This window comes from Pituophis catenifer, unplaced genomic scaffold, assembly GCF_029215685.1.
Source record: "Pituophis catenifer annectens isolate HBS135680 unplaced genomic scaffold, rPitCat1.0.hap2 SCAF_1, whole genome shotgun sequence".
In the NCBI taxonomy this organism is placed as follows: Eukaryota; Metazoa; Chordata; class Lepidosauria; order Squamata; family Colubridae; genus Pituophis; species Pituophis catenifer.
In genome coordinates this window covers 238,526,184-238,550,331 of record NW_027256881.1, presented here as the reverse complement: position 1 = coordinate 238,550,331, position 24,148 = coordinate 238,526,184, and the positions used below count along the sequence as shown (strand labels likewise).

General features: G+C 37.2%; 2 protein-coding genes across 4 annotated transcripts; one reads left to right on the top strand and one right to left on the bottom strand.

The window, feature by feature from the left end:
• Window positions 1–2,386: 2,386 nt before the first annotated feature.
• On the bottom strand, window positions 2,387–11,970 carry TMEM138 (transmembrane protein 138). Its single transcript, XM_070957319.1, has 5 exons — window positions 11,785–11,970; window positions 10,872–11,129; window positions 9,564–9,735; window positions 3,596–3,671; window positions 2,387–2,950 (listed from the first exon to the last, which is right to left on the bottom strand). Exons 2-5 carry the CDS (start codon window positions 10,997–10,999, stop codon window positions 2,838–2,840), a joined length of 489 nt encoding a protein of 162 aa, XP_070813420.1. The 5' UTR covers window positions 11,000–11,129; window positions 11,785–11,970; the 3' UTR covers window positions 2,387–2,837.
• Window positions 11,971–12,961: 991 nt separating this feature from the next.
• Window positions 12,962–22,196, top strand: CYB561A3 (cytochrome b561 family member A3). Of its 3 annotated transcripts, XM_070931879.1 has the most exons (7): window positions 12,980–13,046; window positions 16,683–16,774; window positions 18,017–18,223; window positions 18,339–18,547; window positions 19,551–19,705; window positions 20,428–20,584; window positions 21,969–22,196. In XM_070931879.1, the coding sequence occupies exons 3-7, from the start codon at window positions 18,040–18,042 to the stop codon at window positions 21,990–21,992; spliced, it is 729 nt and encodes a 242-aa protein (XP_070787980.1). In that variant the 5' UTR covers window positions 12,980–13,046; window positions 16,683–16,774; window positions 18,017–18,039; the 3' UTR covers window positions 21,993–22,196. The 3 variants fall into 3 exon arrangements, with proteins under 3 accessions (XP_070787973.1, XP_070787966.1, XP_070787980.1); XM_070931872.1 differs by lacking the exon at window positions 16,683–16,774 and having other exon boundaries at window positions 12,962–13,046; XM_070931865.1 differs by lacking the exons at window positions 16,683–16,774; window positions 21,969–22,196 and having other exon boundaries at window positions 12,962–13,046; window positions 20,428–20,620.
• Window positions 22,197–24,148: the final 1,952 nt, after the last annotated feature.

The following is a 24,148-nucleotide window of genomic DNA, read 5'->3' as shown; positions in this document are numbered from 1 at the left end:
TGGACACCGCTACGCATCAAAAAAAAAAAAAAAAAAAGAATCCCACTTCCGATCGAGCTCACGAAGCGGAAGTCAAAGGGGCAGATGATTCCCAGCGCCCGACGCAAGCTCAGTCTGGGAAGCTTGCGCCGTCAGTTACAGAATAACAAGAGTTGGAAGGGACTTTGTAGGTCATCTAGTCCAGGGGTCTCCAACCTTGGCCACTTCAAGCCTGGAGGACTTCAACTCCCAGAATTCCCCAGCCAGCAAAGCAAAGCTGGCTGGGGAATTCTGGGAGTTGAAGTCCTTCAGGCTTAAAGTGGCCAAGGTTGGAGACCCTTGATTCTAGCCCAATACCGCCCCCCCCTCGCCCAAGCAGGAGACCCTACACCATTTCTGACAGATGACAGTCCAGTCTCTTCTTGAAAACTTCCAGTGATGAAGCTCCCACGACTTCCGAAGGCAACTTCCGTTCCATTGGTTGATTGTTCTCACTGTCAGAAAATTTCTCCTTATTTCCAGGTTGAATCTCTCCTTGATCAGTTTCCATCCATTCATTATTCCTTGTCTGGCCTTCAGGTGCCTTGGAAAATAGCTTGACCCCCGCCACTCTGTGGCAGCCCCTCAAATATTGGAACACTACGATCACCTCTCCCCTGAGCCTTCTCTTCACTAGACTAGCCCATGCCCAGAGCTACACTGAATAACTGGAGCTGCAAAGGAGTCTTACCCACCCTCGGGTTGGTCCTGGAGCAAGGCAATGCAGAGGCCGAGTGCTCGTGTGTTTGACCTGAAGGAGGCTGAAGGGAAGGAGAGCACACGTAGTCCTCAACTTATGACCGCAATTGAGCCCAAAATTTATGTTGTTACGTGAGTTTTGCCCCATTTTACAACTTTTCCTGCCGCTGTTAAGTGAATCACTGCAGTTGATAAGTTAGCAACCTGGTTGTTAAGTGAATCTGGCTTCTCCATCGACTTTGCTTGTCAGGTGGCAAAAAGTGATCACATGACCCTGGGACTCTGCAACGGTCGTAAATATGGACCAGTTGCCAAGCATCTGAATTTTGGTCACATGATCATGGGGATGCTGCAAAGGTTGTAATTGTGAAAAATGCTCATGTCACTTTTTTCAGTGCCTTTGTAACTTTGGTCACTAAATGAACTGTTGTAAACTGAGGATTACCTGTAATACCGATAGAAGAGAATTCCCACAATTGAGCCCAAAATTTCGGTTGCTGAGACAGGTGTTAAATGAGTTTTGCTCCATTTTACAACTTTTCAGTTTAGTGAATCACTGCAGTTAAGTTAATTAACGCAGTTGTTAATTGAATCTAGACAAGGTCTTCTGACCTTGTCAGAAGGTCGCAAAAGGTGATGTCATGACTCCAGGACACTGCAACCATTATAAATATGAACCAGTTGTCAAGCATCCGAATTTTGATCATGTGACCATGGAGCTGCTGTAATGGTCATAAGTGTGAAAAATGGTCATAAGTCATTTTTTTCAGTGCCTTTGTAATATTGAACGGTCACTAAACAAATGATTTAAGTCGAGGACTAACTCTATTTGTAGTTCAGGTGTCATACTTAGCACTGATGATATTACCTAGTTTGGTAATGAAACGTCTGCAAGAAAGCCGCCGAGCTCAGAGAGCAGCAAGGATCCAACAAATAGAGTAGTGCCCTTCAAACCCTTGAAAGAATGTCACACAGAGGATTAAGATTTGTTCTGTATCATTCCATAGTGCAGAACTAGAATAATGGATTTAAGTTACAAGGAGGCAGATTCTAATTAAATGTTAGAAAATAAATTGCTAGACAAGAGTAATGGAACCAACTACTGTGTTTCCCTGAAAATAAGACCCTGTCTTATATTTTTTTGAACCCTGAAATAAGCGCTTGGCCTTATTGCCATGCGCTCAAAAGCCCGATTGGTCTTATTATCAGGGGATGTCTTATTTTGGGAGAAACAGGATACCAAGTGAGTAATAGACTGTTTTTCACTAGGTATGTTCTAGCAGAGGCTAAACAGTTACCTGCCAAAATGTTTTAATTTAGATTCTTAGTACTAACACTCCATAGGATTCCAATCTGTAATTCTAAAATATAAAGCTGGGTTTTCTGTTTTAATATGTAAGAAAGTTTGCTATCTTAATCTGAATTATACCCAACTCTGGAACTTGTTGAACTAGTATTTAGATAATATAGTAGTATATTAGTATATTATGCAAATAACCAAGGCTAAATAAATCATGACTTTGCATATTCAGTTAACCAAGTTAAATATGCTTCTATTACTCCAAAGCTTAACTTTGCATGAGCCTTCTGTTATTACCAGTATTAGATCATACAAAAAAAAAAAAAAAACCTGAATCACACTATGATTATAGCAAAATGGCAGGTTTATTTTCTCATAACTTATAAAATAAGTACAAAAGAAAAAAAGTCAATGAGAATACATTTGCCTACTGTGAAGGTTTGGAACTAATCACATTGTTCATAATAAAGACAAGGGAACCTTTTAATCAGAGGCAGCAAACAGATTAAGGGAATATTTGCAAAAATAAACTGCAGTACTGCTACTTGAAAGTTCTCAGCCAAACCAATTTGGCACTTCATATATTCCTCAAAAAAATTGTAACCAACTCCTGAAAGTGCAGTATGCAGACCCGAGAGGATAAGTAGAAGCCTGATAGTTATGTAGTGATAAAGATTCCACAGAAGAATAGTATTGTGGATTAAATCATCATATAAAGTTAATATCCAGACTATAAAAAAATGAGAAGAAAACTTGCTTCAGGATACTGATTGAGATCTCTTTAACATTCCAGCAGCTCCATATAATTTAGAAGTAGCTCTCAACTGCGGGCATGAGCAAACTCTTTCCGTAACCATACAGAGTCTTGATAGAAACGTGGGTCTCCCAGATGAACAGCTGTTCTCTTGTAGAAATAGTAATATAGCACAGCCACTGCAATAAAAAAAGGATTGTGTTATCAAAGTCCACAATTCCCCCCTTCCCTTTTTTGTGTGTCTTCAAGTCATTCTTGATTCCTGATGACTCTATGGAAAAGTCCATGTAATTTTCTGGGAATCATTTTTCAGAAGTGATTTGTCACTATGTTCTTCCTAGGGCTGAGAGTGAGTGACTGGTTCAGACTTACCCAGATGGCTTTATACCTAAAGCAGGACTAGAACTCACAGTCTCCTGGTGTTTTACTTCAGTGCCTTTAACTAGTATACCAAACTGGCTTTCCAGCTTCCTCCAGTCAAGAAAATGTCACCATTGCTCCGGAGGGGATTTCTAGTTTGGGAGAATATTCCAAAACCCCCTACAAGTATTTACTAGCAAATCTGTGAAAGTGCAGATGGTTTGCATGCAAAATCCAGCATATTCATAGAAGGCTTGGAAAGGCTTGCCTGAAAACTGAAAGAATCATTGGCTGGTGACTATGCATATATCTAATGTCTGACATACGGTAGATATCTGACACAATTCCTACATTTTTCATATGCTGTCCCATTTATTTATATAGAAAAAATGCTGACTACACCATCTTCATTAAAAAGTTCAAAAGTCAAGACACAAAAGGAAATGATACAACTTAATTCTTACCTAATCTCTGGAAAACAAACAGAGTCTGCATCCCATTAGTCCATACAAAGATGTTTGAATTTTCCCAGCGGTAGTTCTATTTAAAAAAAGAAAAGCATAAAAAGCATAAAGCATCTTATATCCAATCTTTCCATAATTGGAAAGTAGCATAAGGTTTTCCTCTTGAGATGTCAGTAGAGTTTACAATCAAATTAATTAAACATTCTACATGCAGAATTAAGCAATTAATTAAACAAATTAAACATACAGTATAGTTCAATGTATACTTAATCCCCATGTATTGCTTTGTCTTCAAACACTTCTCATGCTAACTGTTAAAATTTCTACTGTTTGGCCAAAGACAGAATCAAGAGTTTCCAAAACAAACATATACCCATAATAAGTCCCAGTAAAATAGCATCTGCTTTAAGTAATCATGCACTCGTTTACACACTGATCTATTCTCGTTTGATTGTAACAGTTTTGCATGTTTATATATAAACATGCAATTAGGATTTAATTTGATTTTACCCAGCAATTTTATTTATCTTTTAATATTGATTCCCAATACCATTTTTCCAGCTGGACATTAGTTAACTAACTGACAGATAGTTCTAATGATTTTTTTCAAATCTTGGAAAATCTATAGCTAAAACTTAACATTCACTTAATATCAATTTCCCCAACTATTCCCTACTCCATGCATTAAGTTTCATAAAAGAGGAATTAATTTTTTAATTAGTTATACAGGAATGAATAAAAATGGGATAAATATTTTTTCCCCATTAATTTATTTTGATGGACTAATTTGGTCTGACACGTAGACTTCAAATCCTAGATTGCCATCCTCTGTCTTAGGCTTTAACATGTCTGCAATTCTTGCTCACCGAGGTCTATTTCGTAGGATAAGATCCTTTCTCTTAAATTGATACACATGTCCAACTAACAATATGAATTGAAACAACTAACTTTGATAATGTTGGATTAATGTTCCACTCAAGATAATTTTGTTAAGTGCCCATTGCAGCAATAGTCATACAGATTTCCCTCCAAGGAAAACATCTTTCAGCTGCCTCGATTTCAAGAATCTGGATTGCTTGGAGATAGTAATACCTGGCCAAGTAATTTTCCCGGTCCCTCTGGAAGACCAGGAATGTAGATACCTGTACAGTTTATAGCCAAGTTAATCCTTATTCCTAAGAAAAAGCCATTAAAAAAGCAAGAAAATGGGATGCCAAAAGATCCCATTTAAATTGAGAGAAGGAAAATGAAATCTTGTAAGGCTATTTCAAGCCATATCATCTCAACAGCTCTGAACAAAAGCCAATTTAAGAGGCCAGCAACAACATTCAAGATTTTTAAAGAGAACTGGAGAAGCTTTGCCAGCAAGCAAGAATTGCAGCAGTCCAATAATTGATGTAAATATTGCTGTGATGTAGTAGCTACAGTTCAACCCTATCCATGAAATGACTTTGAAGAAATCTCAGTCTAATCTACAAATAGAACAGAAAAGGCTCTGAGTTTCTAAACCTAGAGAAAAGACTAGACATATTTGCAACAAATACATAAATCAATTTCTTGCTCTATAACATCTCAACTTTTTTCTAGAACTTCTGTAAAATACAACAGAAGGTCTTCACTTTTTCAATTAAAATATATTCAAATATAAAATGCAAAGCCAGAAAGTAAAGTATATTACATTATTCTCTTTAATTCATAAATACCTGAATCAACTGGAAAATTGTGTACCTGTATTGCTCCTTCCTCTGAGAAGCCCTAGAACTCATGTTTCCACTTTAGTTATAATCAAATACAACAAATAACTAAAACCACCCCTTCCTTCAAATCTGTTTTAAGGATTAAGCATTCAGATACCATATGGGAAGTGTGTGAGTGCTGGAGAGAAGCCGAGGAACATAGAAAGGTTAATCGGATCATCAGATTTATAAAGCACGTCAGACTTATTCTAGCTACCAACAATAAATCCCATAAAATCCTCTTAAAATCCTGACTAAGCAAGGTTTTGGCCCAAACAGTCTAAGCAACTGAACCTAGACTGCTCTCCAAGTGGGACAGCTTTATCAAACTCAATGAAAAATATTAGTTTCAATATAGTTTGATTGATAAAAATCAATCAAATAAAAGATGCAGAATAAAAGGCTGAAAATAGGAGATGACAAGACACAGATCTGGGCTTTGATATCTCATAAGACATTCACTACTTCATTAAAAACTAGACATATTTTTGGGCTATTTATATATTCTGTACTTACAATTAATGTGTACTTTATAATGTTTATAAAGTAAAATAATGTCCCTGATGTGATTGGCCACACCCTTTAACAATTTCAATAATAGTTACAGAAAAGATACAATTGCTGTTGAGTATTTATATATTAAAGTCATCTCATGGGTTAGTTGTGCAGTTATTATTATTATTTTATCCTACCTTATAAATATATGTGACTCAAGGAAGTCAATGCTGCTATATTCCAGTCTATTTTCCTGACTTTTTTACTAAGATTTTTGATTACTAATACAAACTAAACTTAGAGAAAGAGAAAATATAAAAAGTGCAAGAAAAAAGGAAGAAAAAGTAAAGAAAACGAACAGTAAAGAAATAGAAAGAAATATATAAAGAAGTGACTGCTAACCTACATCAAACAAGTATAAACAAATTTAGTAACTCTTCACTGCTTACGAGATATCTCTTCATCATATAGTCTATTCATTATATATAAGCAAATCTTTAAAACATCAACTTTTTCAATCCTGGAGTCAGCAAAAGCTCATAAAGGATTGCCAGAACGTTTAAAAAAAAGGTTTTATTTTTAAGCTTGATCAAATAAACTATACTCCTTCCTTTTTCTTCTAATAGTTCTAATGTTTACGCCAATCAAATATTGTTGAGGGATTTCTCTTCAATTCTTCATCACATAACAGTTTTCTAACAAGCCTCCTTTATAGATCCAATAAGAAAATATTTTACAGATTATTTTCTTGGTTGATTATTTATATTTCCTTTTAGTTTTAAAAATGTCAGCCAGTTTCTTTTGTATATCCAATAAAGTGTCCTTTTGCAAATAACTCTTTTGGCCTGTCACTTGTAGTTCCACTTTTGGTACTTTCTCTGTCTTGTCAAATAAAATCTGTTCCACACTTGTCATTGCTTCATTAACATCTTTTAGACATAGTTTATCCATAGAAGCAGACATCATTACTTACAATATTGTTATTATACTTACTAACTTCAGGATCCAATCTTTAAAGAACTTCTTTAATGTTTCCAATGTTATGTTTTTTATCATTCTGTAAATCTGAGTATTTACAGTTTTGTATTTTTTTCCATGTACTTAAAATAGTTAGTCCTCTCTAACGTCCAGTTTCTAAAATCATCACTTATATTTTGTTATGACTTGCAATTACCAGGATAATCAAAATAAATCTATTACCCATGAGAAGTTGTTTACTTGGTATAGCTAATTCCAAAATCTTATAGCAAAGTCAGTATTCGAAATTTATTTATAACTTTGTTAATCAAAATCTTATTTAGCTTTTTGCTGTTTATTTCAAATTCTTTAATTTCTTAACTTTTTAATTAATGTTCCTTTTGTTCAGAGTTGAAGATAAATTCACCCAATGATTTTCCATACTTGTTATTCCAAAGGTCTTTAATAGCTTTAAGATAATTAATAGGTGATTTCCAAAAGAGATTAGAAAGTGAGACTTGGAAACTTAGTGTCCTTTATAAGGTTCCAATGCAGTTGCAAGCCAGGTGGCTGATCCCCTCTTCTTTCAACGTTCATGGAAAACCACTATCCTGTGATCTTGTTTGGAGCATAGTGGATGACCTCCCATGCACTCCTTATATGAAGAAATTCAAACGGATTGGTCTACTCACTGGTTCCTTGACAGCTGCAGACCTCAGCTCCACTTTTGCAAAGATGTCTTAAGTTCACCATACCTCCCCCAGAGGTCCCCCATAATGACAACCCTGTGAGGTGGCTTGGGCTGAGAGAATGACTGGCCCAAAGTGAGCTGGCTTTCATGCCTAAAGCAGGCCTAGAAACGTGCAATCTCTTGCTTTTTAGGTCAGCACATTATCCGCTATACCAAATAAGTCCACAGGTTTCTGTAATGGTAAATGAAATTGTTACATTGTTATTAAGATTTGTTACATCTTAATAAGGGTCATTAGAGAGCCACAATACAAGTAGCAGCATAGATTCTTCCTCAACCCAAATAAATATAGACTGACTTTAGGAGTGCAGGACCTTTATTTTTTTTTATTAGAATGCTCTATTTGTTGTACATGTTTTATGTCCAACAATACTGCCTAGAAAAATCAACATTTATAAAGACTGCAAGGGAGAAACTCACTTAGAGGATGCAGTATATCAATAAGAGTATTTGATGTTCCAATTTACTAAACATAATATTGGAACATTGACAATCTTAATAGGGCATTTATGGACACAATATGCAACCACTGCTAGGTCTCTCAATCAATTGCCTTAGATAGCACATATTTTAAGGATCACAGAAATCACCAACATAAATACCTATGGCAAGTGAGAGACATTCCCCATTATAAATTGTACCCATTAAGAATAAACGTTCTATTTATTTGAAATTACTAGAAAATACTTGACCAATGCATGTGTATGAACCTATGTGAGATGAAATTGAAAGACTGAACTGTAAAAAAAAAAAAAGCATCTTAAATAGAAATTTAATAGAAAATCAGTTGAAAGTCCTCTTGGGTCTAACTAAATATGTCAACTGAGTCAATAGTAATAAAATGGTAGATTTGTCCATGTTTGCCTAAAATGCACATGGCGTCACGCAAGCATAGAGTGGCTAGTTTAAGGTTCAGTGTGTTTTGGAAACCTAGCCCCCTGGATTAATTCAGGAGAGCATGGATTAGTATATGGTGTAAAAAAAGGCAGTAAAATTTCTTCTAACTTAAAACTTTACATTTTTAAAAAATATAAGGAAAATTCCTGGATTAGCTAAATTTAACTATTTGCATCTTAACATATCTTAGTCACACACATGCCACATCAGACTTCATGTCACTGATCAACTGAAGAGAGGATACTAACCTAACACTTGCTATAGAACAAAAACAATAACATGACTAGTAACACATAGTTCCTACTGATCCACAAAGGATAACCTAATACAGTAATCAAATCATATAATTAATTATTTAAACTTGAAAATTCTCTAATCCAATTTACAATTAGTTTCTATTCCACAAATTATGCATACCCGGATTATGTACAGAAGTGGTAACTGGCATGCACTAAGTTCTCAGCAGTATTTTGAAAAGGATTTCAGATATTTCATATTTTTATCCATTGCACTGTATTTTATAGTATCCAATTTAGTGGTGAAATCCAGCAGGTTCTGACAGGTTCTAGAGAACCGGTAGCGGAAATTTTGAGTAGTTCGGAGAACCGGCAAATGCCATCTCTGGCTGGCCCCAGAGTGGGGTGGGAATGGAGATTTTGCAGTATACTTCCCCTGGAGTGGGGTGGGAAAGGAGATGTTGCAGTATCCTTCCCCTGCCACGCCCACCAAGCCACACCACACCCACCAAGCCACGCCCACAGAACTGGTAGTAAAAAAATTTGAATTTCACCACTGATCCAATTCATTTTTTTTCTACTTTTAAATTTACTAAGTTAGTCACAAATGGAAAACATATTACCTTTAACAGGCTCATATGGAAAATCACTTTTTCTACCCACCTTCATTCTTGCCAGCATTCCTCCAATAAAATTATTATTATAGGTTTAATGCAAAGAAAACACAACAACCTATCGGTGTGTATTGAACAGATGCATACTGAACAGATGTGTATTGAATTCAATGAAGGGAAAATAAACTATTCACACACAATGGATTTCAATATAAATTTTATCTAATTCCAATATTCAAGATAATATTTTATCTTTAAGAACCAAACATAATCATTTCTTACCATGACCCATATGTGAAAAGATATGCTCAAAGCAAGGTATGCTGCTGACAGGACAATAGTTCCTTTAAATTTGTGAAACAGAAGATTGACCAGGCCGGCTTGAAAAACAAAAGTGTTGAAGAACATGAGAAAGATGATGATGACATTGAAGAGGATGGTAATATCTTGAATGCTGTAGGGAAAAAGACTTTTTTAAAATGAAACAGAGATTGAACGTAGCCGCATACATCCTACAAAAATGGGCTTGCTTTTTACAAGTAGAGAATACAGCAACAGGGCTGCTGAAATCTCTTTTGCCTATTTTTCCACTGGGATATTACTGTTTCATTAATAACAAGAAAAGGAGATCCCAAAGCTCGTTTAAAAGACTGCTATGGAAATAAGAGTCATATTGAGCTCCCTGCTTGCCATCACTTCCATTTTTCTCTGCTACTCCCTAAGCACGGTGATCTGAATAATACATCATGCATATAGCAACATTTATACATTGTTCAAACCAGCACAGGTTACCAGTAATCTATTCAATTCGATATTAGATTTTTAAAATATTTTATTTTATTACTTCACAGCAATCAACTATTGTCTGGCTTTCTCTATGTTTTCCTGAATGAAAGTAACCCAGGAAGAGCAGAAACTAAAAATACAATTCTATGAATGTTTATCCCAAAGTACATTCTAATCTACCCAGGATACATTGTTCTTTGATAAGTGGTTTGGGGGAGGGGCTCTGAGTTAGTCTTGATTTCTGGCAAATGGGCAACTGGACAAGTTGTTGCAGTTTTCTGTGCAATATTTTTAAAGTCAGCTTGCCTCCTTCCCAGGAACAGTACAAAGTCACCAGCTCCAAATCACTGCTTGACTGCTTAAAGTGGGACTAGAATTCAGTCACCTAGTATCCAGCCTGGTGGCTTTGGCCACTATACCAAACTGGCTGTCAAGTATTTTGTTTCCTAGCATAAAATTGCAGGCCTATGCATATGGGATCAAATGGCTTGTTTTTATGGCTTGTTTTTTTTAATTTATTGTATACCACCTAGAATCATATTGTGAGATGGGTGGCCATATAAATATGATTCATTAATTAAAAAGTCTGGTACAGACTGAAACATTTCTCTATGAACATCTCATAGAGAATCTTATAAAAATATCTACAGTTCCCTTCATGGACCATTTTGGTCTTGATAAAGAGTTTTAAAAGCTACAGAACCCTCTTTGGCTGCTTTCACTTTGCTGCTGTTATTATGACAAAACCAAGTAATTCTGAAAAGAATATGTACTGAGAAGCATATGCAAGTCTTTACTACTCACATGAAAAGCACAAGCTGGATGACAGGAGCCATGCGAAGCAATTCTGAGAAGGAGTTGACAAAGAGATCATAGGACAAGAGGAGGAATTGCAAAGACAGCACCAGGCTGTAATTGCTGGTCTGGAGCATCTTTCTTCCCTATAATGCTGGGATCTCAGTGTCTGCATTCCAGGCAGCAGAACCAGCTTACACTCATGTTACAAAAGAGGCGAGCTTCTTCCTCACGAAAGAGGCGAACTTCTTCCTCGAGACAGATTTGCTGGGATGGAAAAGTAAAGGGAAAGAAAAGTAACAATGAAAGCTAGAGACAGACATCTTATTAACTGCTGCGATGGTAGATGCATACAGTTTAGGTCAGATCCGAATACTGAAAAATGATCAAGCACTATTCCTTGAAGAGGGGGAAAAAAAATCTCTTACTAAATCAAAGAAAATCCCCCCTTTTTTTCCTTTCCTTTTCTTTTGTGCCTTCGAGTCATTGTTGACTTTTGGTGATTGCCTGGACTAATCCCTGCAGGATTTTTTTTGGCAAAGTTTTTCCGAGGTTGGTCCCCCTTGCCTGCTTTTACGGTCGAGGGGGACTGACCTAAAGTAGCCCCGCTAAGCGAGGACTAAAACTCACAGGTCTCCCGGTTTCTAGCCTGGTATCTTTAATAGCTCCAGCAAATTGGCTCTTTATTTCTTTTCTTTTTTTTAAATTGCCAACAGAATGTTTATACTTGGTACGGGACAGAATACTGCATTACTTTTGAAACCGACATGGCCTATAATCAACCCGCATTTCTAGACTTGGGACAGGAGACTACGGGGGTTTGGGGGGGGGAGGGAGGCAGCTGACGATCTCCTCCGCTTACGTGGGAAAGGGGGAAACGCCCACTTCTAAGATAGAGGACTTCACTAAATGCAGGACTTACCTGTGCTCCAACAAGCCCTTTTCAACCGGAGGCTACGAGATCTGTCACAGGAGTCGAGTTTACACCTTCTCGGGAATCGAATACAGCTCCGCGTTGTGTTAAGACACGAGAAACCGGAGGAAGCGCAGTCGCTGCGCCGGGGCAGCCCCCGACGAGGAGCAAACGATGCAGGACAGTTACTTTGCGCCGCCACAATTGGTCCCCATGGCGATAGCGCAGCGGCTCGGAGGAGGCGCCGAAGCCAGCAGGCCCGGAAGTGCAGCCAGGGCCGCAGAGATCATAGATGCCTTAGAGGCCGAGGAGTAACTTCGGGATAGTTGAGCGCTTCCCGACCAAACAAACCATCGCCTCGATCCTCAAGCAGCCTAAAGAGGGGTGTGGGTGTGTGTGTGCTACGGCGTGGCACGAAGTTCCCGCTTTTTCTCCATCATTAAGCAAAACAATGAGCTCTGTGGAATAGGAATTTCATTTAGCCTTCCCATTGAATGTTAGCTTTGTTTATGTACCATCAAGTCATTTTCAAAGGCCTACCGCTATTATATAGGTTTTCTCCACGAGGACAGTGAAAATAATATTTGGCCAGTGCAAATATCTTTTATCTTTGTTTATGTTTTGTTGATGTTATTGTTATTTCAATACAGCAACAATGCCGTCCACAGCGGTTGGAAATTCGGAGGATGCACAAATTTAATAACAACAATAATGCAATCGTCTAAATGTAATCCATTTCTAATATTAAAGACCGGTACTAACTTTTCCGACTAAACATTTTTATTAAAAGGCTTTTATGAAGCGCAGCTCACTTTATCGGATTACCATATAACCCAAAAGAAACCAACCACATTATATCTTCTGTAATGTGGAAGCTCAGCTTCTGGATTTAACGCACATAATGAGGCAGCTAATAATTCATGCTAGGTACCTTAATCTTTCGATTAGTGTTTGAAAAACATTTCCATCGATTTATCTACTTGTTTGCATTAACATGCGGTGCATTAGCATGGCAGGCAATTAGCAAGGCAGCGTAAATTTGTTCATCCCAGAAAAAAGATTTGCTCCAAACCGCACGTGTGGATAAGAAAACTACATTTCCCAGACATCCAGAGAAGTCGGAAATCTTCATTGGGCGGAGTTTCCACTCAAGTGCGAGCAGAGGGGCTTAAATTCTTCGTCCGCAATGAGCGGCGAAGGCCGTGTTGAAGGGGCTGTTGAGGACTGGAACTACTTTTCCCGACTCTCTCTGCGACTTAGGCAGAAGCGAGGTATGAGAGTGGTGTGCGGTTTCGTTGTAATAGGACTGAGGAAGGGAGTTATAATATTCTTTAATACCGGCAATCATTGTGACTGTCAGTCACCCACACGCTCATTCTTGTAAAGGAGCATAGCATGTTCTCCTACTGATATTTTGTTCAAGATTTTGTTGCTGCTGCATATCGGTCTTCCTGTGGTTTTGATTGGCGAATCGACAAAGTTCCTTTATTTTCCCCAGGAGAGTGCCGCACGCTTGCTAGTTCTTGGATCTGCTTTTGCACGCTCTGCTTCTTTAGAAACCATTAATACAATTGATAATAATCTGTGTGTTCTTGTGTGGGTAATTAGTCTGACTTTTACCAACACAATGTTCATGAGGCCAGTTAATCTCAAAAACGGCTATGCATTTTTCTCAAAATGTAGCAGGGCGATGCATTTTATTGTTTAACTCATTAAGATTGGTATTTATCCCTCGAGCAATACAGAGCAGGAACACCCTAAAATTTGTAGCCCTTTAATAATGCCCAGCTTTGAAATCTTAGCCAGTGTCAAGTGGTCTGGGGGTCCCTTGCTCGACCATCATGGATTTCGATGAAATTTTGTGCTAACATGCACACATGCCCCCAATGAACATTGGTAAAGTATTAAATGTGCCGATGCAATACTTGCAGAGATATAGGGATTTGTGTGACACCCCCCCCCCCCCATACCACAGCCTTCTACAGTAGGATTCTGAGGTTCCAGCAACTTTGAGACATAATATCCCCGGCAATATTTTGTTGAGAGAAACAAAACTTGCCCATCTTGTACAACTTTTTGTGCTCTATTAAACAAAATAATAAAAACATACTCGTGAGCGATCGCCATCTAGATAATTTAGAGCAAAGTTGGCTGAAAATAATGCAGCTTGAGAAAAGGTTAAAGTTTGGCTTTTTATATCTCTGGAAGGACAGGTATGATAAATGTGAAACTGTGCGTAATAACTTAGAAACACAAGGTTTTTGAATATAAAATTTCATTCTCCTACTGCTTTCTAATAGTTCACAAATTGAGTGTAAAGTTGACGGTTTTTTGTAAAAATGCCAAAAATAGGGTATTTTTCAGCCTGCTTTTACAAAAAAAGACCTGGAAGCTCTGTTGAATCATTCTCGTTAGAAAGAGCATGTTTCAAATCCCCTAAAAAAATAAGGTTGGTTTTTCATCGCTGACATGTAAAGCCCTAACAATAGGGACAAAGTTGAGGTCGTTGCTATGGCAACGTCACATGCATTATATTACTTTTTCGTCTTGTTTGTTTTATATAGACATCATTATTATGATTATATTGCATTGGTCCATGGTGACATTGTCACTACCAGTTCAGTCACTTGAACCAGCAATCCCATTGCCATAGGGGACATGCCTGACAGCTGTGCAATACCAGCCATGGGTGGGTTTCTTAGTTCAGGATCCCAAGCCTGTAGTTTGGTTTCTTCCTCGAGGTTCCAAAGTCTTGTGTGGGTATCCCAAGCCGACAATTGGGCAGATTATCCTAGGTTCCCAAGCCTAAAGTGGGTATCTTATATGGTTACCAAGCCAAAATCCATACTGTTCATATGAACTGCCAAATTCCAACAATCACTTATTGAATTTACGCACCACGTTCTTTAGCGTCACTTCTGGAAATTGATACTGTCGACCTGATGATGTAACTGAAGGTGCTGGAAGGATACAAATAAGATGTGGTTCTGGAACCCAACAAACATCTTGTCTTTCAGGCCAATAAAATGAATGAGCAAGGTAGACATAAAGGGAAAGGAAACACAGGGAAGTTATCCCATTATCTGAAATGTCCCTACACCAGGTCTGCAGAACTCTTGGAAGTCAAAAGTGGTAGATTAATACTTTTAAAGTAACTGCAGGCCAGAAAGGAACAGCTGGCAGCACTGTGGCAGTGATGCAACTAGCAATGTCTGTAAGGCCCGGAGGTACTTTGCAGTGTGTCTTTTGGGGTGGAAGTTAATTGCAAAAGCTTTGTTTGGCAGCAGTGGTGGAAGCTTTGTTTGGCAGCAGTGGATTGGCTGTTTTTCCATAAATACTGGCACAAAGCAGCTTGGTGGGCTGCAAATTGTGCAGGCCTGCTCCATGCTAATAACAAAACAGATGACCTGGATCATGAGGCAGAAAGACAAGTATGGTATAATAGGGATTACAGAAACGGTGGAACAGTGGAACATTGATCTTGATAAGCATACTTTGTTTTAGAGGAACAGGCAGTACAAGAATGGACATGGTATAGCATTATATAGTCAAGAATTAACTTAATTAGTTGTAAATTAACTTTACATAGATCAATTGGATTGGTAACAACCTGAGCATGGACAGTATCTGGCAAGCTAGCAGAAAGGATAGCTTGCATGTCGACTGCAAACCAGTCAGAAGAGGTAGAGTTTTGCCTGTGAAATCAGATTAGCCGTGACCCTGCTGGTCTTCTGTAAGGCCTTAAAGACATGTTTGTGACACTGAGCTTGGGGTTCTGGATGTATGGCAACGCCTGTGCAATGATTGTGATGATTTGTTTGCTGGTTATTTTGATTTTTTTAACCATGGGTGTCAATTATGTATAGCAAGCGTGTCAAACTGGTGGCCTGCAGACCAGATGCATCATGCGGAGGCCACTCCCACCTTGGCTCCGCAAAGGCAAAAAATATATGTCACATGACATCACGTGACATGATCGAGTTTGACATCTATGATGTAGAGCAATAACACTTAGATTTATACATCACTTCACAGTGCTTTACAGCTCTCTCTATGCAGTTTACAGAGTCAACATATTGCCCCCAACAATCTGTGTCCTCATTTTATTGGCCTCAGAACGATGGAAGCCTGAGTCAACCTTGAGCCGGTCAGAATCGAACTCCTGGATTGAGCAGAGATTTAGCCCTGCAGTACTGCATTTTAACCACTGCGCCACCACCATGTATTAGTTTTGTTGAGATGGGTGGCCATATAAATTGAAATAAAGATTTATTGGTATTGGCAAATAACCAAACCTTAGGAAACCATGAAAGGGTTTTAGGGAGGGAGGTTTCAAATCCCCAAACATATATTGAAAGACTGTCAAATGAAGAGAAGATAGAAAGAATATAAAAAAGTGTTTTTAGATATTGTCAGTCCTACAAGGTAGACCAGGCTGAGAAACCGATGCCATGTAGGTCATCACTACTTTTATTGTAGCAGTTATAGTAACAGAATCTTGCAAGTCTGTTTGTACTTACCCTATTCCTTCATTTTATCTTTGGATGAACTAGGGAAGGGCCTTTCTGAGAAGATTATTCATATTATTTTCTTTGTCCAGGCTCAAGCCCCTCTTATTGCCTTGGTAATCATTCTTCTTTCTCTTTTTCAAGGCCATTCTCTCTGGCCTCCACAGATATATAAAAAGATTTTATTCAGAAAATGGTTGACAAGTCTTGTACTGCCAAGAAACTAGAATCAGAAGTAATTGAGTTGCAGCTTCATAGATTTTGTTTTAAAAATTTAATTTAAATTTTATTGACAGTAAATCTATAGCACTGAAGCATATGATGGTTCCCCCCACCCACCCCAAAAAAAAAGTTGGACAGCCACCACTCACATTTGGTTTGTGTTTTTGTGTTTTGCAGATGGCTGGACTATAGGATTATTGTGGTTCCTTCCAATTCAATTAATCTATAATTCTATCAGGAGAAGAGAGGCAGTAAACATAAACCAGAATGTGTGTATTTATTTATTTATTTGATAATATTTATATGCCGCCCTTCTCCCGAAGGACTCGAGGCAGCTCACAGCAATAAAACAAAACAATAAATAATGCTAAAAATCCAATTAAAATTCCCAAATCAAAACTATAGCTCCCAAAACAGATCAGAAGATTTGCTGGAAAAGCCATGTCTTCAGGTCACTGCGGAAAGAGCGGAGGTCAGGGGCCATCTGGAGCCCAGTGGTAACTCGTTCCAGAGGGTCGGTGCGGCCACAGAGAACCCGTAGGAGAACGTGTAGGAGCCGACCCAGATTAATTTGGCTGCATTAGAATTTTGCTACCTAAATTAATTGTCATACAAGGCACTCATAAATAGCTTTTATTCTGATTAAAGCTTTCAGTGTTATACTCTCTGACGTTGATGTAGATGCTAATGTATTTGGTTGGGTGTATGCATATATGTATAGATACTACAAACATTATAAATACAAATTTCAATACAACTCTCAATTTTTAGAAAAAGTATTGAAAAGTTGCCTGGCAATTTGAAGAAAGTACTAGGTTTAAAGAAAATACTCAAAAAGAGAAAGCACATCCATTTCCTTTCTCCATCTATAAAGGAACTTGTGTGTTGTGAAGAGTGAAGTTTCGGTCAGCATCATGAACTATTAATGGACATTTTCTGCTATTTATTCAGCCTCAACTTCTGCTTGAAAAGCAGAAGTGAAGTCATGACAGTTGCCTTTCTCAAGAAGCAGTGGTTCCAGGTGCAATATCTATAGAGGGCTTTTTCTCTCCTTTGTACAATAAAGTCATCGGTTCCCCTATAAACTATATTTAGTGATATGAGTACATAGCATTTCTGGACTTAAAAAAGACAATAATCCTATCAATTAAACTGATGGTAATGACTGAGCTTTGTACATATTGCCACCCAGGTAGAATATGATCTGCTTGAATCAGCCCAGAGACATTGTAGAGCCTTTGTCTTCTGAACAATGAATTTTAACGGGTAAACGCATTAAAATATTTTCTCTAGAGCTTTCTCTCTAGCTCCTCCTCCTCGGGTGATAATGATAAAAATAGTAAAATTGAAGTGCATGTGCCGTACAGCAGAAAGCAATGCCATTTGGAGTTGGGTGAAGGCAATATTGGCTAAGAAGAATAGAAAGCTGGCGGAGGAGATTTGGAATTTAATTTCTTATCAATAACCTGAACTGTTTGTTCAGTTTCTGGTATCTTACTTTATTTTCTCAGGTGTGCTTCTAGATAGCATTGAGATGCCTACAATTCCATTTCTACCATATTCAATCCTTATGGGAAATCTGGGCATCTTGTGTTTGGGACTTACGGTATATTGGAGTCAGCACTTGCTTGGCGGCTTGGCCTGGGATGGTTCTCATAAGATGTTTAATTGGCACCCAGTTCTCATGGTGACAGGCATGGTGGTCTTATATGGTGCAGGTAAGTGAAAAAACACCAGTTTCTCTGTCCTTTCCCCCTCCTTTTGGTGTGTATGTGTTGATAGTGCCAGAGCGCTTCAACTAGGTCTGATGATTTCCCCCCTTTTCCCCTGCAGCAGCACTAGTGTACCGTTTGCCCTTATCCCATATGGGTTCCAAGCTCCCTTGGAAGGTGCTGCATGCAACACTTGCTTTGATAGCATTTATCTCTGCCATTCTGGGATTGGAGGCTGTCTTCAAGTTTCACAATGTGCAGAAGATCCCCAACATGTATTCTCTACATAGCTGGCTTGGGCTCTCTGCTGTGCTATTTTTTTCATGCCAGGTAGGTAAGAACATATCAATGGATTGATTTATGTTAAAAGTATATATCCCACTAGTTTCCCAGAGAAGAGATGAAAGGCTGGAAACAAACAAGATCAGCAATATTTAGAGTAGCTCCCAAACTTTTATTTTTATTGTAACCTGCCTCCGATAGTTGATCTTCAGAAAGGATTAAGAAATCCTGCCTGAAACTCTGGAGACTCATTGCTAGTCAATGTAGATAGTAGTGGGTGAGAAAAATCAATGCTCTGGTTTATTATAAGACAGCTTCTAGGACTCTAAGGGATAGCCAGTTAGCCAGAGATGTGAATAGTTTTATCTTTTAATATGCAATCCAATACTGCTACGCTTTTTCTAAAGAAAGACTTGATAGTACTTTTATATATTTTTTTTTGAAAAAAAGTTATTTTTTATAATCAAACAAACATTTTCACTTGTATATTTAAACATTTATAAACCCAACCTTCCACCCCCCCTTCCCACCCCCCCTCCCCCGACTTCCCAGAAGAAAAACAGGGTATAAGTTTTATCAAACATACGCTAAAATATGCTAAGTTAATGCAAGACTATAACAGTACTTTTATATATCTTGTATGTCCTCAGTTTCTTGTCACCAGAAATTAATTCTGTAAACAAAATTAAATATATAAAAATTCTATAAACTTTTCTCCTACTGGGCAAGTGGCCATCTCTTTTGAAATTAAACCAAAGAATTATGCATATGAATCATATATTACCTAAAAAACATGCAATGTGTTGCCTGCCGAACATGTATTGTGAGAGATGGAATCACATACAATAAACATACTTTCACAAATGTTGTGTCCATATGTGCTTGAAGATCTAAAATTATCATTTTTTTTAAATTAAAGAGATGAGAGGAAAAAAGAACTGCTGGCTACATTATCACACTTTGCTAATCATGTACAAGTAAATTTTTATAGGCTCAGATACAATTCAGGTACTATAATGTAAGACTTCTAATTTATGTCTCTCCTTTCCAGTGGTTAATGGGATTTGTTTCTTTTTTGTGGCCTTGGACGCCCATCTGGTTCCGAGCCCTCTACAAACCTGTCCATGTTTTCTTTGGTTCCGTCATCCTTGTTTTGGCTACTGCATCCTGCATCTCAGGCATTAATGAAAAGTTATTCATGAAATTGTGAGTAATGGAATTTAGTTATGGGTTGTTCGGGACATAGTGAAATGGGTCTTGTTGTTTTGTCTTTTGATTGTGAGGTAACAAGTAATCTCTATAAAAAGTTAATGATTTGGTTTATCAGTTTCAATCTAGAAAAAAGGAAAGAAAACTCAAGCTGATTTGGACTGAAATTGTTATGGATTTTGACAGTAATCAAAATACTTCTAAATATGAAGGGGACTTTCCTAAAGATTTATCAGGCACCCAGAATCCAGCTACAGGGATGCCGCTAGGGATGAGTTCCCTGTGGCAAGTATTTTTCTTGAAATATCTACATCAGTTTCCACCAATATTGTGCCTTCCATATTTAGAAGTTGCAGAAAGTGGGGTTTAACACCTCTTGGTGACCCAGGGATCTGGAAAGCTGGTATAGAAATATTTCCAGCCTTTGTATATTTAGTTTTTCCAACATAGCAAGTAAAGATGTGGAACAAATATGGAGATCTGTTGGAAACAAATACCATAAGCATGCCTAGGTTCTGTATTATGACGTCAATAGCAAATATTGGGAAGTCTGCAAGAGCAAAAAAGTTGGTTAGATAAAGCCCCAGATGATCACAGAAGAACCCATGGCCCAAAAGATTTATTAATGTATTCCAAATATTCTCTTCTTTTTGGATTTTTGCAGAAATATGTGAATTAAACTAGTTTTCATCAAACACTTTGTTTGACTATCTTCTTAGAAAAAATTCAACAATACCATATTCCAAGCTTCCCTCAGAGGCTTGGTTTGCCAACGTTCTGGGAATGCTGATTTTGGTGTTTGGAGTGTTGGTGTTGTTGGGTCTTGCCATACCAGGATGGAAACGTCCGGATGTGAATTCACAAGACGTTAGACAGGTGAGAAATTATGCTATGATGAATTATAGAAAATGAATATGGTTTTTTATGTGCTTTGAAAGGTATTTTTGAATGCTACATACACAGCACACACACACACACACACACACAACTTATAGCAAAACTCAGATGCAACTACATTCCAAAGAACTGGGGCAGACACAGTGAAGGCTTGATTCCAGGTCACCCATAAGACAAAGGTAGGCAAATCTTCTCAGACAATCTCAGTTGAATGGGGGTGGTGTTGGGAATCAAATAGATAGAGGTGTTTTCTCAATCTGCTTCAACCTCTAAACCACATTGGGCCTTAAAAGTTGATACTCTGAACTTTCTATTTCACCCAAAAAGAAATACAAAACAGAATTGGGCAGGGATTGCAAACTCTTCTGGAGAGAATTCTATAGATAAGATATAAACCTGGTAAAGTGAGAATTAAATATTTAATTGATCAATCTTTATCCTATGGATCATCAATGTGTAAATGCTGCTTGCATAAAAATTAGTTCTGGCAATCTAAAAATTTTAAAGACTAATAGCTGCATAATTTTAATTTTATTCTGCTAATACATAAACAAAATGCTAAAATTATACCTATTAATCTCGTTCTGCCATATGCATTTAGCCACCATTCTGGCTAATTAGATGTTATTGAGTCTAAATCTAAAGCATTTAATTCTCAAACCTGGGACATTTAGTTCCCAAACCTGAATTTTCAAATAATCATTAAACTATTGAAACAAAACATTTGCAATGTATATTGTATATTTCAGGCAAAATTTAGGTTTAAATGGAGTGGGCCAATTAAACAGATTGTCATCTTGAAAACTGAAAAGTGAATTAACTACACAACCACTGAAATAAGAATTTGTGACTCTGGATCAAGGTTGTCAAACTCATGGCCCACGGGCCGGATGCGTCACACACTGGCTACGCCCATACCCGGTTTAATGAAGGGGAAAAAAGTCCCAATACGTCATGTGACGCCGCCTTGACACTGCGAGTTTGACACCCCTGCTCTAGATAATAATTAAAGAATAATTCCTACCATTATTTTTCAGTGTACATACTGGTTGAAGTTGTCAGAAATTTTAGCCTAGCAATACTTAACAACAATACCACTTATCAATCACTCATAGTTGAAGCCATTCATTTCTCAATACCTAGGCACAACTTTATTCGAGACTTAGGGCACAGGAACTTTCATTATACAGACTGTCTATTTTTCTGTAAAATGAGACAAATGACTTAAGATTTCATGGAATGCACTCTCAGAATTTTAACATGTGAATACTAATCTTAAAGATAACTTAAGCTACCACATCCCCTTTCACCATAGGAAAATCATGTTTTATTGAATCCAACTTCTGATTTACTTCCTGTACAGCCTCTATTACAAGAAACCAGATGAAGAGCAGCTGCGTGGTGCTACCAGTAAGGGTTTCTTCATTGAAATTTGTAGCCTTGCTTGCTGCTGTTGTCATGAGTACAGCAGCTCACACCATGAACTGATTCAGTAAGAGAAGGTTTTTCTGGAAACAGGCATTTGAATTTGTTCCTCTGGGTCGGATTTTTAAACTTGAAATGTTATACTATCAAGGATTGCTGGACATTCAATCACATTTGAACAAATCTGTTTGCTAAAGTACCATAAAGTTCAGAGATTTTTGTGCTTTTCATTAGCCAATTAAAATCCTATAATCAATTAAAGAAAAGCTGCCTTTTTCTGATACTTGGGTGAAAGTATGTGCTACAATAGATACTTTGTGTGTAATCTCAGTGTTGCGTTATTTTCTAATTGCATATGATATAATTTTCTGTGTTTTTTTTTATATGAATCTGTTCAGATTCCATGTATATAGAGCATAGTTTGTTAGTTTTCAGTTTAACACGTCAGGTGAAGCCAGCTAGTATAGAGGGCCTTCTCTTGATTGAAAGGGAAAAAAAATCATTTTGTGCAGTAATGCATCAAGTAGATAGCCGAATTGTTTGCCAGTTCAGCTACAGAAGTTGTGTTTATATAACACATCAAGCCATAATTTAATGTTGGTTTACCAAATAAAAAAATGACTGGGTTCCCATAATATCTTAACCCTTGGTTTATAAAACACATTGACTGGATTCATATGATTGGACAAATAAGCAAATCAAATGTGGCACAGTGCAATAGTTTTTGGTCTCGGGACCACTTTATTTTTTTAAAAATAATTGAAGACTCCAAAGAACTTTGGTTTATATGGATTATACCTATCAATATTTACTGTGTTAGAAATTGAAACTGAGAAATTTTAAGATATTTGACTTAGTGGATCCCTGACTATACTTGAAAAACTGCTGGTGTAATGTATTATGGAGATACAACTACCTTGCTACCTTTTTATGATTTCTATTTACAGGGAATGATAGGATATCAATGGATTTTCAAGCACTTTTTTCATTTGATTACTGGCTGTAATTAAGTATTCAGACATGCTAATTAAGTAAGATTTTTTTTTTAAAAAGTATTTATTTTTCCAAATGGTCAAAAACCGGAATTACATTTTTCCCACCCACAGTGTTCTTCTGTATTTGTGTCAGTGGAACATAATCTTACTTTTGTGTTAACAGTAGTGTGGCTATTAAAATTCACAGTTGACAAAACATAATCATTAGTTAGGCTCCTTTAAAATGCCTCCTGTGTTTGCTACAAATTTATTCTCAGAACAATAGACTTTGTGCTTGTGTGAGAGTGAAGAGCAGGCTATTATATATATTACAATGATGTCTCAAACATTACAATGTGATTCTATACCTAACTTTACTTTTTTCTTAGAGCTATAATCTAATCACCTTATTTTAAGCCATCTTTCATTAGAGCTTATGAGACTTTATATTGGATCACATGTCTGGTCTAACAAAATATATCACCTTATATGGCTAAATCATGGGATTAGATCTTATTAGAAAAAAATATTAATCGACCCTTGATGCTTTTCTTATTTCTAATATATCTATCTTCTATCTTGCTAATGTGGAAATTGAGCCTCTTTCTTCTTATTTGTGCTAAATCACTTTCTTAGTAATGCTAATAAAAGATTATGCTTTTCTCCATAATCAACAATAGAGAAATTCCTGAACTTAATCAAGCAACGTGAACTGAACATACTCACGGACTGGCCCTTGATATATAATTAAAATAATAATATTTCTGTTGAGCTATTTATAGCATATAGTATTACCTATTTGTGTTACTTGCAAGCTACATTTATTTAAAGAACCAAAACCAAACCACTAAACAGGCAGTCCTCATTTAGCAATAATTGGGACTAGCAACTTAGTCTTAGCAACAAGTGTTTGCTAAGTCTAATCATGTTTCTGCTTATGATGTAACTTCAGTTTTCCTTTGTTTTACAGACCTGCAAAAGTTGTAAATGTGAGGACTGGTTGTATTTTTTCATCACAGTTGTAACTGCAAATGGTTGCTAAAGAGGGCAGTCACCAAACAAGGACTACTTGTATCTAGTATGGGCTAATTACATGCATTGCAATATTAACTCCTCCATATGATTGTATTAACTGAAGGCTGGC

Bases quoted from the DNA above. Each gene is read 5' to 3' on its own strand.
- TMEM138 (XM_070957319.1), bottom strand. From the start codon at position 10,999: ATGCTCCAGACCAGCAATTACAGCCTGGTGCTGTCTTTGCAATTCCTC. The intron at 3,672-9,563 runs GTAAGAAATGAT...TTTTTTAAATAG, and splicing joins CTTTTCACATATGGGTCATG to AACTACCGCTGGGAAAATTC. The intron at 2,951-3,595 runs GTAAGAATTAAG...TTTTTATTGCAG, and splicing joins GTTTGTTTTCCAGAGATTAG to TGGCTGTGCTATATTACTAT.
- CYB561A3 (XM_070931865.1), top strand. From the start codon at position 12,962: ATGAGCGGCGAAGGCCGTGTTGAAGGGGCTGTTGAGGACTGGAACTAC. The intron at 13,047-18,016 runs GTATGAGAGTGG...TTATTTTCTCAG, and splicing joins GCGACTTAGGCAGAAGCGAG to GTGTGCTTCTAGATAGCATT. The intron at 18,224-18,338 runs GTAAGTGAAAAA...TTTCCCCTGCAG, and splicing joins GGTGGTCTTATATGGTGCAG to CAGCACTAGTGTACCGTTTG.